This window comes from Platalea leucorodia (assembly GCF_965183815.1).
Source record: "Platalea leucorodia genome assembly, chromosome: 5".
In the NCBI taxonomy this organism is placed as follows: Eukaryota; Metazoa; Chordata; class Aves; order Pelecaniformes; family Threskiornithidae; genus Platalea; species Platalea leucorodia.
In genome coordinates this window covers 19,850,439-19,864,830 of record NC_138827.1, presented here as the reverse complement: position 1 = coordinate 19,864,830, position 14,392 = coordinate 19,850,439, and the positions used below count along the sequence as shown (strand labels likewise).

The 14,392-nt window shown below is 39.5% G+C and overlaps 1 protein-coding gene across 1 annotated transcript in view; it reads right to left on the bottom strand.

The window, feature by feature from the left end:
- Positions 1-14,392, bottom strand: part of SHISA9 (shisa family member 9) — a gene marked incomplete at its 3' end in the record, with an annotated part of 193,406 nt that overhangs the window by 18,519 nt on the left and 160,495 nt on the right. The window contains exon 3 of the mRNA XM_082312460.1: positions 2,070-2,225. Coding sequence (XP_082168586.1) covers positions 2,070-2,225 — 156 coding nt within the window. The remainder of the gene's footprint in view (positions 1-2,069; positions 2,226-14,392) is intronic.

Here is a 14,392-nt window from a genome sequence, read left to right as displayed (position 1 = left end):
AGCCAATATGAACTCTGCAATGTGCAATCTGGCTAGCTTGATGTCAGCGTGGTCACAAACCCAGGCCTGGCTGGCATCATGGAAAAACTGCTTTGTGATCTTGGGACGTACTCAAGAGGTGCCTCTTGGGAGGAATCATGGGCTTGAGAGTCTGAAAGTGGTTAAAAACTGAGCATATTTAACCATTGCTCCATATGTCCAGACAGAAGGTATGAATGTATAACAGTTTCAAAATCTCTATTGTTTTCTGCTGAAAAGTTTGGATAACAATGCAACAGTTTTGTACTTTTCTTGTGAAAATCCACCTGAATCTAAAACTTGGCTAATGTGGTCTAAGACCAGTAGATCCACAGGGAAAAAAAAAAGAGAGGGGATAGGAAGGATAGGGGAAAAGTACAGGAAGATGGTGCAATCCTCCTAGAAGAAAATGTCCCTGAAAGTTATGTATAATTTACTTTAAGATTCTGAGAGGCATCGTACAACTTCTGGAGCTGAAGTGCACAATCTTTCAAGGTTGATTTAACTGTATGGTTATAACCTAGCTGCTTTAAAAACTTGTAGTCAGACACCCAAGAAATATCTAAGTTCTAATTTAATATTTTTTTAAAAAAAGTACATTCAGTGGCTCTTGGGCAGATGAAAGAATTTTCTTTTGAGTGTTTCATCTCTCGTTTTATTATGCTTAAGTACCTTTTAGCTTTGATGGTTGGCGTGACCTAAATTGACATCTGAAAAAGAAGCCTTATATCAGTGCATAAATCTGTGATAATCACCACATCATTACACAGTATCACCTTTTGAAGAAGGAATTGTGAAGTTACTCTGCTCATATCCAAAATTCAGCAGAAAGCTATTAACCCTTGCCTTTTATAAACAAATTAAAAAATGCCACTTGTGAGAGACAAAAATGGTAATCTAAAACAAAGATAAGCTATTTGAGATGGGACTTGGATGTACATTTTGTTAGAGGTCTGCTATCCTGACGATTGGATAAAGGAATGTCAGTTTGTGATGAAAAATTTTTCTAGCATGATGAATACTAGATTCTTAAGTCAGAATGTTCTCAGCTGTTCTGCTGTTTTTCTGAGCCAAATAGCTCTGTCTGGAAATAGGCAGTGTGATACTGCTCTAAATTCATGGGGAAATGATGTTAACATCCATATGTGTAAGCTGAGCAAGGGTTAGTGAGAAGCTGTTTATGAGCAGACCCTCCCAGTTCTTAATTTATTATTGTCTAGAAGGGGCCTGAAATGTAAGGCAATAAAGGTTTTCTGTCTTCACGTGGTGTGCAGCAGGTATTTATAGCCCCTGAAAAGTATTACCAAGTTATGCTTCCAATAAGAAAATTTAGTTGAAATCTATTGTTCTTTTCCCTCTCCACAACTGTTTCTTTGTTGATGTTCCCCCATTTACTTCAAATAATAGTGTATGACATTAATCGGTCACAGAAAATAGCCACCACCGGAATCTTTATTAGGAGCTTTATGATGCACTAATTGTTTGAAATCATAAGGCTTCAGAATATTCCTCCAGTGACCTACTAATGCACATCCTGCAGAAAATGTGAAAGCTGGTGTTTTGGAAGTTTACAAGCATCTTCTCTTTTTGGAAGTATTTAGCAGGTGTCTAAATTATATGCTTTAAATTTTCAGCATATCTGGTGTTTTTCTCTCTCATTTGTGCAAATAGATATGGAAAATACATACCAAAATGCATAGGTAGGCATATTCAGGGCATAAAGAACTAGGGCTGAACATTATGCATACAACATAGCTGAAACTCGCTGAAAAATGGTGTACAGTAGGTATGGTGTGGTTTTGTATGCATATATAGACACACATGCATATGATCACCAATTCTTACATGTAATTTTCTTATCACTAATTGTAGTCCCCCTGTTAATTTTTAATACATTTCCAACTAACATGATATTCTATATGATATTCTATCATGAAGTAGTCCAGATGAGCAAGACTTTGTTTTTAACTTTGAAGCAGAACGTCAGCTGACAACAGCAAATGCAACATACTGATCTAAAGGAGAAGTCATGCATCGTGTTGCTTACTTACCAACTGCCTTTAGAGAGGCGTACTTGTTAAGCTCTTTGCCTGGGGGCTGTTGCTCATATGGGTTTGTGATCTGTCCCAGGCTGGGATATGAATGTTGATGTGCCATCTGAGGAAGGAGGGGAGATGTTGGCATGACATTATTCATCTGTGGTGGATCTGTATTAAAGAAAATCGACAAGCATTGATAAAGAAATAAATGAGTCTTAAGGTTTTAACATCATTACCCAGTACAGATTAGACAGGATATGTCATGAGATTTAATGCAACAAAACACTATTTACTACAAAGCGGGAGTTTGAGTACAGCAAACCTGTACTTCAAATAGTTAATGGCATGATTAAAAGCTGATGGATTATTGTAGCAATACATGCTAACTTTTGTATAAAAAAGATCTCTGAACTAAAAAATAGGGTTTCAAAACAATTGAACGCCAACACAAAGACTGAAATTGCTGCAGTATTAGGATACAACCCAAAACTCGAAGTTTATTCCAAGGTAGCTTGAATACAGGGCAGTAGTATCACTCTGTCTGTGCAGTTAAATAGCCAGGCTAATTTAAATTGGCTCAGGCAGCCTGCTGCATATATGCAGTTACACTGCTTTTAATACCAGAACCAGCCTGATTATTTGCACGGCATTATGTTTTGTTCTGTAGACATGCCCCACAGTGCCAAATGTGCAATTTTGGCTCATGACTACCATCAGGTAATTTCTTCAAAGCTCACACTTCGTCCTTATGTTTTCTCCTTTTCCCTGACAGTAGGTATCACAATATCGTACCAAGATAACATTTTCTGTAGCAGACATACCTAAAAGCAGGAGCTAATTACTGTGTATGTCCAGTTTTATACAAGCACTCACCCGATATCCATTCTGTAGTAGATTTATTCCTTTATAGTAGAGAATACAGCCTGGATACTTTTCTTTCTAAGATATACCATAATTTATTAGTTGTTTTTAATGTTTGATTCCAGCCTCTAAATAGTTTGGTCAGAATTGTATGCTGCATTCAATTTGCAAACCTAAATTTCAACAGATTTCAACATGCTCAGCATATCTTTTTTGCTGAGTCTTTCTCCAGGCTGTGTATTTTGAGATATTTGGAGCTGATTGTCAGTCCTAGAACTTTATGGCTTCTGAAATCACAGATGAGTGCATATTTCTCCTGCAATGAAAACCATGGTGCTGAATTGGTGGCAATACAGTAACTCCCACAGCATCAAGCACAGGCTTATGATCATGTAGAAAGAAAGCTGCGCAGTTAGGGGAAAGAAGGCTTATTATGATGGAGTGACTGGACCACCCCCCAAGTGCCCACAGGATCTGGCAGGAGCCAAATATGCCTGCAGTTTGCCAGGGTTTTAAGGGAACTGAGCCACTTGGCTTTCCACAGCTCGTTAATGAAGCTGAGTGCATGAGCAGGAGTTCTGAAGCCAGTGAACAGATTTACTGCTGTGAGAGAAAAGGAAAGCTAAGGCATTTTTTAACTTTCTTCTTCACCATTGCTGTTGCCTGGCACAATCTCTGCTGTTCAGACTGAGGCTGCCCCTGCCTCTGCAGAGCAGCGTAATCACATCCTCCTACCACACACACATACAAACAAGTTGTGAGGGCACCTCGAGGCAACTCAAGAAAAATGGTAGAAGTGCCACCACCTAATAACAGTATGATTCTTCTTGCTGTTACTGGTTATTAACAGGGAACAAACTGGTTGTGGATAGTAGGTACAGCTGAATGAGAAATGATTTTCCCATAACAAAAGAGTTTTTCAGTAAGTGTTTTTTTTCTTTTACCAAACAAATGAAATCTGAAGTTGGACTTTTTTTTTGCAAATATTGTGTCAGATCAGGAGAAACATTTTGTTATGATTTCAAAATTATATATGTTTATATATAAAATAAATTGGCTCAGTTTTTAAAAGAGAAATGTTATTTCGGATTGAAAACGAGAAACTTTTCTGTTCCAGAATTTCCAAAAAAACTATTGGAACACTTTTTGCATCTTTTTTGATAGGCTTACCTTGAAAGGGTATGTTTATTCAGTCAATTTGTTCACAGAAACATTTGTTATTTTAATGAATTGCTATTTTCTAATAAAGAAACTCTCTCAGGAAGTTTCTGTTCAGCTATAGTACTCGCACATCTGATGTAACTAAGTGGAGTGACTCTTCTAGAGCAAGAATTTGTGAAATCCTATTGTGTTCTCATTCTATCTCTAGAGTACAGCTGAGGAAAGCCTCTTACTCTAATGGCTTGAACCATAACATAGCTGATCACTCTTTCCAAACCATCCATATCTTCCAAATGTCTCTCTCTATGATTGCATCTACAAGTACACTTTTGGGAAGGAATGCTAGCCTTATTATTACCATATTTCGGTAACAGGGCAGCTCTAAAGATACCAGCACGGGTGGGACCTTTAAGATGAGGAAGGTGTCAACCTTTTAGCACTACATTCACTAATTTTTTTCTGAGTAGATCTAAATCAGCACTTCGTAGATGCTACTACCACAAAGTTCCCTTGTGGCAATTCTTATCATTCAGTCTGTCAAAACATCATGATTTCACTGTGACGAAAGTACTGTGAGGACCAGTATTTCGACTCTCACTGCCAAAGTGACTTGCAGCTGTGGAGACTTGCAAAAACAATGTAAATAAGGTGTAGTTATCCAGGACTGTTTTTCTACCTCTGTCTCTTACTTAGACCTATCATTTTTACTTAGTCATCTCTTTAAGCATAGTGAAGAAAGTTATGCCAGAAACGTACTGGGGAAAATTAATTAGCTGTACTTGTTTTTCATCCAGGTGTTCAGTGGCAGACTATGTTGTTACTAGGTTGCTGAGTTACTAATGTTGCTGGGGTTTGGTTCTTTAAGTGTTTATGAAGATGTAAAGAAATATGTTTTCCATTTCCAGATAATCTCTGACTTCTCTTTTGTCTTCTTAAAAGCCCAGGACTCTCCTGAATTATGAATTTCAAACAAATTAATGACAGTCATTCTTTCATTGCCGCACTGGCTGCACACTGCCCCTCAGTCATACCTAGATGCTTACACAAGACTAAGTCATCACATAGAAGACACAGTTCAAATTACTCATTCCGTTGGTCATTTGCAGAAAGTAAATTAAGCAAAAGGCCAAACTCTGGCGAAGTGCATTGAACTATACTGAAGAAAGATTTGTATTTATAAAGAGACTCTCATTGGAATGGTCTCCTAGGGCCTAAAAGGAAAATCTCAGCTTGATATATACATCTGTCTAAATCTGAATCATACTAAATTTTCGTCTAACTGGCCATAACTGGTGAATGTTGCATTTGTTTACAAGCTCACTAAACTGTGTGTGATCTGGTTCCTTATCTTTGGGTTTCTAGAAATAAGTGAGCAAATGGGACACTTACATTGTTTTCTCCACACATAGTTAATGTACTGATGATGGGTAAATTCACCCTTATTTGGATGTTATTTAGGAAATGTTCGTAATTCAAGTAACAATGGTGTAACACAAATTCTGCAGCAGGCACGGTGATGGGGAGTATAAGTCTAACTGCTGGGGGGAGCTCAGGCTTAGCAGTGAGCACCGAGGAGGTTTTAAACAGGACTTGTCTTGCCCGCTCTGTGGCAATCCACATTTATAACTAAAAAAGATATTGGTCTTGGCAGTGTTGTCTTATACTTCTAAATACTGCTTCAGTCTCAGCAATACAGTATAGGGACTCTCTCAGGAAATAGAGAAATTTGTCTACAACTACCTTCATAAGATCTCAGTGTGAAATTTGAGGTTTTTCAATTTGAAATTTTGACTTTTTTCCTGAAATTGGAAAAAAATAGTAAATGTTAAATTTTGGGGAGCAAATAATAATTGATTGGATTATTCAAAATATTTTGGGATATAAGGGATTGGTTTCAATTGGAAGAAAGTTTAACCAGAAAAAACCCTACCAGATTTAGCACTGACCTCTAGTGCCAAGTTAAATCCTTTATACTTATAAACCAGATACTCTGTGATTGGTGTTTGCAAATAGCTGGCTTCACTGAATGGGGACAACTTTAACCTGAAAGCTGTGGCTGTGCTGATACATTACCTTTGGCAACCTGACACTGGTACATTGTCCAGCACGGTATTCCATATAACCAGCTGCACTGTGTCACTGCCAATTTATGTATTTATTTTTAAAAGACAGAGAATACGAACATCACAAAGAGTCAAAAATCTGTTTGTGCCACAGCTTCTAGCATGAATAGTCAGATCTGATTAGCAATGGTGATATTGTAAAAACCCTGCAATATTCACAACCTGTCTTATTTCCTGCTGAAGCAAGGAAATGCAATGCCAGGCTGCTTCCTAACCTCCCAAGACTTTGAAGAGTCATTCTAGAGGTAGTGTTGTTAGTGGTTTGCTCTCTGTCTTCCTACTACCAGCCCAAAAGGAAGAGTTTGAAGAAGTGTGCTGAAGCTCACCACTCAAAAGCTGTCTGCTGGGCAGAAAATGAGACATACAGGAAAAAAGAAAAACAAAAAACTGAAGAGTGCTTTTGACTGTTATACCCTTAAGAGATCTAGGTATAGAAAAGCTTGTGGGAGACAAATAGAGCACAAAACAAGAACTGGAAGGAAGCTACACCAAAACCAGTTTATAGCTAGAGAAAGTGACCTTGGCTTCTGGTCCCAGTAGTTGATGAAGACTGATCATTACGTTATCTGTTTATTATCTTGACCTATATCTCAGCCTGTGCAATTGAAACTTGTGTCCAGATGTCACAGCTAACAGCTTACTGCATTTTTCAAGTGAAAATACTTTTTTTGGAGTGTTTCCACCCTTCCCTGAATGCGAATTTTGGAGTTGCTTTAGTGTGCATCATGGTGACAACAATAACATAATCGGTTGCTGCAGTTATAGAATCATAGAATCGCTAAGGTTGGAAAAGACCCTTAAGATCGTTGGGTCTAACCATTAACCTAGCACTGCCAAGTCCACCACTAAACCATGTCCTCAAGCACCATGTCTACCCATCTTTTAAATACCTCCAGGGATGGAGACTCAGCCACTTCCCTGGGCAGCCTGTTCCAATGCTTGACTACCCTTTTGGTGAAGAAGATTTTCCTAATATCCAACCTAAACTTCCCCTGGTGCAGCTTGAGGCCATTCCCTCTTGTCCTATCACTTGTTACTTGGGAGAAGAGACCGACCCCCACCTCACCACAACCTCCTTTCAGGTAGTTGTACAGAGCAATAAGGTCTCCCCTCGGCCTCCTCTTCTCCAGACTAAACAGACAGCCACCTGAACATGAGCCAGCAGTGTGCTCAGGTGGCCAAGAAGGCTGGTGGCATCCTGGCTTGTGTCAGGAATAGTGTGGTCCAGCAGGAACAGGGAGGTGATAGTGCCCCTGTACTCAGCACTGGTGAGGCCGCACCTCGAGTACTGTGTTCAGTTTTGGGCCCCTCACTACAAGAAGGACATTGAGGTGCTGGAGCGTGTCCAAAGAAGGGCAACAAAGTTGGGGAAGGGTCTAGAGCACAAGTCTTATGAGGAGAGGCTGAGGGAGCTGGGGTTGTTTAGCCTGGAGAAGAGGAGGCTGAGGGGAGACCTTATTGCTCTGTACAACTACCTGAAAGGAGGTTGTAGCGAGGTGGGGTTTGGTCTCTTCTCCCTAGTAAAGAGTGATAGGACGAGAGGAAAAGGCCCCTGCCTGCGCCAGGGGAGGTTTAGGTTAGATATTAGGAAAACCTTCTTCACCGAAAGGGTGGTCAAGCATTGGAACAGGCTGCCCAGGGAAGTGGCTGAGTCTCCATCCCTGGAGGTATTTAAAGAACGGATAGATGTGGTGCTTGAGGACATGGTATAGTGATGGACTTGGCAGTGATAGGTTAATGGTTGGACTCGATGATCGTAAGGGTCTTTTCCAACCTTGACTATTCTATGATTCTATGATTATGGGAAATACTCAGAGTCAGAGGAAGGGATGATAGTAGCCTGCTAGCAATAATAAGCTTGTTCACTGTTTGAGAACCAACAACCTGCCATGAATGTCCCTTAAACTCGGCCATTATCCTCCTCCTCTTCAGCCATGGGAGAGTGAAACCTGTTCTGTAGAGTGGTCTGGGGATTCTTTCTTTTCTGCAGCAACAAAGTCAATGATTCAGTGCTTGAAGACAGGTAAAATGAAAAAAGTCCACAAGCACAGAATGGAATCTATTAGTGAATGAGCAGTTACAGGCATAAGGAAAAGAACAAATGAGACAGGTGATGCAGTAACAAAACAGGAGAGAATGGGGGAAGGGCAGGAAAGCAGAATGAGATTTTGCTGTAAAAGCCACCTGCAGGCACACATACAAAAGAAATGAGGACAAGACAGACGAAAGAAGACTGGGAAGTCAAGGGGGGAGAAAGGGAAAATTCAGAGCAAAATATAATAATAGCTGAGCATTTTCAGATATTCAAGAGAAAAAGATATGCTCTGAACTAACGAAAATTGAAAATAACAGCCATGAAAACAGGATAGATCTGAGTGATTAGAGAATACCAGTATAAAATTGCTCCCCTCCCATCCATAATGGCACTGCCGCCAACATGTGTATTTGCCTCTTTGTTCTTGAATGTATTATACTTGATTATAAAACTAATCCATACTCACATTCCTACAAGACTCACCAACAGAAACCGCAGGTGCTATTTCTGAAAAATCCCAAATATGATGAAAGTTGTGGGATTTTAACAACTTGACTATGCCTGTTAAGTAATTCCTTTCAGACCAGTTCCTTCCTGGATAAGACAAATGTTTTCCATGCATGGCACTGAGCCTCCTGTTGGGGTGAAACTCCTTGGCCTATATACTTGCTCTTGCCTCTCTGTAGGTTGTCCCAATGCAGTTGAACTGACCCTCCCTGAGGTTTTGTGTGTGTTCATTTTCCTACACTTATATAACTTGAGTTTTTTTCTCTCTTTGTAGTATTGTATTTCCATTGTCATTGTCTTTTTATTTAGATTCTTTGCCCCTTCCTTCAGATTTGCATTAAATGTTGTGTTTTTAAAGGGTATTTCAGAACATCATTGCATGCAGGCACATACAAGGGTATGTTTTGCAACAGCTTCGTACCTCAAAATCAGGCTGCACACCCATTAGGTAATGCACTGTTTGTGCACATACAGACATGTACGTAATATGTGTGGTCCATCCAGTTTAGTAGCCGCTCTCTGTCCAGTACTAGATGTGTGACAGGAGGGTGCAAGAGCCCCAATGGTATTTATATGCAAAATTGTCTCCGAAAGGTGTGTGTTTATCCCTTATGCTAGGGGTTATGCCCAGAAACAGCAATGCAGGTTATTCCCCAAAACTGCAATCTTCTTAAACCCTTTGTTTTGCATTAACTTATAAATCTGCATGGTCGTATTCTCCACATAGTCATAAAACGGTATTTCAGCTCTCGTTAAATTAATGGCATTCTGCAGCAACATTTTCCACAGTCTAGTACAAGTCCTAGGCTGAAAAGTGTTCCTATTATCCAATCTTAATTTTTCTGCCTTGCAATTTAACTGATTTTGTATTTTAGGAAGAACAGATACTTGCAATCCAGCTTCTGTACCATTCATTATTTCCTATGCTTTTTTCCCACTTTTCAAATATTTGTCTCTTTTCTGAAGTAAATAATTACATTCCTTTCAATCTTTCTTCATCTGACAGTCTTTCCAAACTTTGATCATTACTGCTGCTATTTCTCAACACTTGTAGCCTTGCAATTCAGCTTCTGAGATGAGGTTCTACCCCCAATAACACATGGAGTTGTGTCATTCTGTATATAATGGTATCGCAAGTCATTCCTATAAGTCTCTGTCCCTTATGATATAAAGACTTTTTTGTTTTCTCATCAGTGATGCACAAGTCATGTGAGTAGTCATATTTTCCCTAAATGTGATAGCTCTGAGACAATACATATTTTTCATGGCAATTTATGCTAGCCAGTTATCTGTTCTGTCTCTACACCATATCACAAAAACATTCTTGTAACACAGACAACCTACCCGTCTAATCACCATCACAAAAAGGATCCGAGATGAGTGGGATGGCATTTCATCCAGCAAGAAAATGTTTCTGTTTAATGGAAGTGACAGTCTACAGTGTAAATGCCTGTCATCAAACATACTGTCTTGTGCCTTCCCCTCTCCTATCAAGCAATTGTAGGAGTTAGTCCCATGCTACATGCTATACTCTTGATTCTCCATGGTGCCACTGAATGCGACTGTCTCTCAGCATACTGGTGTCTAGTGCTGTATGTTTTCTATTCACTTCCTACACGGTTAATCTCTTGGTCTGTTGCTGTCTTCCATGGTAGGGGTTGCATGGTCTTTCACATATGGGTATCCTCAGTGGATTTCTGAGGAGAAGCATTTTTCCCCAAAACAGAAAAATGCTGGACGCAGGAACTTCTTCAGTTACACTGTCAGATTCAAAAAGGTATTAAACTTCTTATGACACAATGGTGGTGTGGGCTGTGCTGACAGCATAGAGCATAGGAAAGTGAAGCCTATCCCCTGCTGCAAGCGTTTATGAATCAGCAGGGTTTGTAGTGCTGACTGACACCAAAATTCCTGTTGGTTCAAGTTGAAAATTGGCAAGAGAGAGTATGGCACTGTAACTCTTAGCACCTTGTTGATCTAATTTGACACACTGATGAACAAGGTTATTGTGGATGCAGTCTTTATGAGAAAGCATTACTGTAGGGAGATTCATGAGCTGATGTTCAGAGACAACGTCACTCATCTGGTCATGGGAAAGAAGGTCAAGGAGCCAGGTCACAAAATCCACAGCGTTCTGCCCTTGGTGTGTATCTTGGGAGGAACTGGCTTTCTTCTGGCAGGAGAGGTAAACTGCACAGACATACCAGTGAGCTGTCTAGTCAGAGTGCTGTTGTTGATGGCACAATGCCCCATGCCTGTTTTTAAATGGCAAAATTCCCAAGTTTCCTTCCAGTGCAGTGGAATGCTGTGCTGCTATCAGATGAAGGCAATGCTATCTATACACACTCAAAAACAGCTGGACTCTTCATTCTCAATACTTTTATCTGAAGTGCAGATGAGGACATCACTAATTTTACAATACAAATCCTCCCCTCCTTCACCTCTTTAATTTTCTATCTACATCCTTCAGGCACTCACCTATGTGAAAGTCAGAGATTATATTTCTTTGAATAATGATTGTAGGGAGGGGGTGAAACATAAAAGAAGGAAAATTAGTAGTAATGTGGCCAAAGAGGTGCAGGGCTCCACTGCCACCTGAGTCCCGCCAGGCAAATGCACACAATGTTCCTGTAAAAGGGCCTTTTTCTTATTGAATATGCTGCTGCCACTTTATGTTTAAATCTATGGGAATTATTTATATATATAAGAATCTTATGCCTGTGATCTCTTCTGAACTCTGTGTGACAGGTTACAAATGGGGAAAGAGACAACTGCATCTTTGTGTATCAGTTAAATTCAAGAGCCGGTGACTGAAACGTCCCACTGTCTTCTAGATGAAGCCTCTGATGTTGTGAGGTGCTGAGTTCTCTCTGGTCACAGTGATTTAAGAGATGTGGCCTTCATCATGTTTCAGGTTTGGGCTCCTCGTTTCTGGTTATACTCCAAGTATGTAGGAGCAGAGCTCTGTGAAATCAGTTGGCTGTTTTACTGCCATCCAAGGAGGGTGGAAGTGGGCTATCACTGGCCTTGTGACTAAACTGGCTGGAAGCCTCTCTCTTCTGCTTTTCATTTCCCTTGGGCTCCATGCTGTACCATCGCACTCACATTCTTGTAATATTTTCTGGGCTCTTGCTTTGCAAAAGTGCTACAGTCTGAGGTTGGTTTTCCATGTAGACTTTTATTACGTGACACCATATCTCCTTTTATGAAGGTTATTTTTGTGTCCTCTGAAGGTTTGCTTTTCCTTCATAATTACTCACAACCTGACAGATTTATAATCCTCTGATAGGATTTGTGACATTGTAATCTTCTCTAGAGCAACCCATTGTGGCTTCACAAACAGAGGATTATAACCTTTAAGAAGGCAATAAGCAGATGAACTCTTGAGATATCAAGACCCTGCTTTCATATCAATTTCCAGTGCTTGAGTTGTGGGAGGGCAGGGAGCGGTGCTGTGTTCTCACTCCCACCCACGTTTTTGGTTTTCTTCATCTTCTTTTGCCTCAAGTAGCAGAGTTGAGAAATTAATTAAACCCACTAGTTATACACACTTTGAGCACTGCAAATATCCTTAGCTATGCAAATTAGGAAAAGATAAATTCAGCAAATTTGACTTACACAACAGATTTTTTTTGCCCAGAAGAATGTTCTTTACACTTTCCCATAATGTATCAGTTGTTTTACAAATCAAACACTTCTGTGCCTTTTCACAGAAATAAAAAGAGTCTGCTAAGATGTACCAGCCAGCTCAGATTCTTTGTTTTGCCTGTTTTATCTCTCAGTGAAATTACTTTTCTTCCAACAATTAATATACTTTTACTTAATGGGAATGTGCCTGTCATGATAATATTTATTCTAAAAGTTTATATGCCTTCCTTGTTTATTGTTTTCTCTTACTGTAATGATTATTGATGACCAGTAAGTATAAATTTTTATGCAGCTCGAATACATTAAAAATTCCTTTACTTCAGGCATTCCACTAGTTTGTCTGTTAGCTGTCCCAATATAGCAAGTGTTTAGAAGGAAAAGACTAGACAGTATTAAAATTATAAAAGCAAACATGTTACCGACTGTTATGTCTAAGCAGTAACTTAGTGGTCCCCTGCCTATAATTTGTGGGTAACAAATTGCCTGCAGGATTCTCGCATTGTTCATGGGCAAAGGCAATTGAAGAGTTGAGATTTAAGGCAGAGATAGAGTTAAAATTAGAAGGAAGTTGCTCAGCATTGTTCCCCTTCATTCAGCAAAGGTTGAGGACAATTTCACTAGATAATCATCCAGCTAACGTGGGGTTTGAGAATTATTTTACCTAAATATGTATCTCACCTGAGCATATCCCAGTGGCATATTCTGTCCTGATATACCTGACCCAGCAATGGAGAAGAGCGCGCTTTTTACTTTCTGGCATAATTTAGTTTATCCTTTTAGAGTTTCTCTAGAGACAAAAATATATCAGGGTGCTACAGTGTGGCTGTAAAATCCAGTTATGGATCTCCTCTTTCCTGATCTGCATGTGCAAGTCTTATTAATGTCAGTGCCATTTTTGTTTTGTTTAGTCTGTGTTTAGCAAACAAAAACTCAGAGAAAGAACTCAGAAGGCTGGTGAAGAATTATAGGTCTGTTCTCAGAGAAATAGCCATAATTTGGTATCTTTTAGAATAGAGGAGAACGAAATTTACTCATTACGGAGGAGGATGCATTTTATCTTGTTGTATAGAATCACAGAAAATACAAATGACTGGCTTTTCAAAAGATTACCTCATTTATCCCATACTCCTCTAAGGAAGGATTACCTATACTCTTGACAGATGTTAGTCATGTTTTGAAAAAGCCTCCAGTGAGGGCCTCCAGAGCCTACCTGCACAATCTGGTCCAGTTCTAATGCTATTCTAGTGGTATCCTCACCATTAGAGAACTTGTCCTATTATCTGTTTTACATTTCCTTTAAAGCAGCTTAAGTCCATTAGTTCCCTTACCCTCCAAGGATACGGAGAGCAGATGATTACTGTCCCTTGTGCTGCAGCATTTTATGTATTTTGAAGTCTCTGCACTACAGAATAGGAATGCTTTCAGTCTTCTCATATAGAATGATTAGAGGTCTCAGAAATCCAGCCTTTCTGAATACATCTTTCTTGAGGTTTGGCATCTCATATCTTCTTATATTTCTCGTATCTTGTAGGATCTCTACTTATTTATGCACCCTAGCATACCATTCATTCTCTGGCAGCAGCATGATCTTCTTGATCCATTTCTGCCTTCGTTCCCCTAAAGCCCAGAAATCTTTTTATGTCAGACTGCTCTTTACCATCTCATTCCTATCCTGATTATTCTTATATGTAGAATCTTGTGTCTCATTTAATAAGGATGTGCCTTGGTTTTTTACACCATTTTTCCAGCTTCTTAGGATCTTTTGAACTCTAATTCTGTCCTTCAAGGCCTTTGAAAACTCTTCCAGCTTGGTGTTGTCGACAAATTTAATAAGTGTATGTATGCTCTGTCCCATCATCCTCCTCATTAACAAAAATGTTGCACAATATTGGAGACAGAATAAGTCCCTACAGAACTCTGTTCAGTATATCCTTCCATTTAAAAAAATATGAGTCATTGGGGACTATTCTCTGAATGCAGTTTTTAGACCATTTTGCACC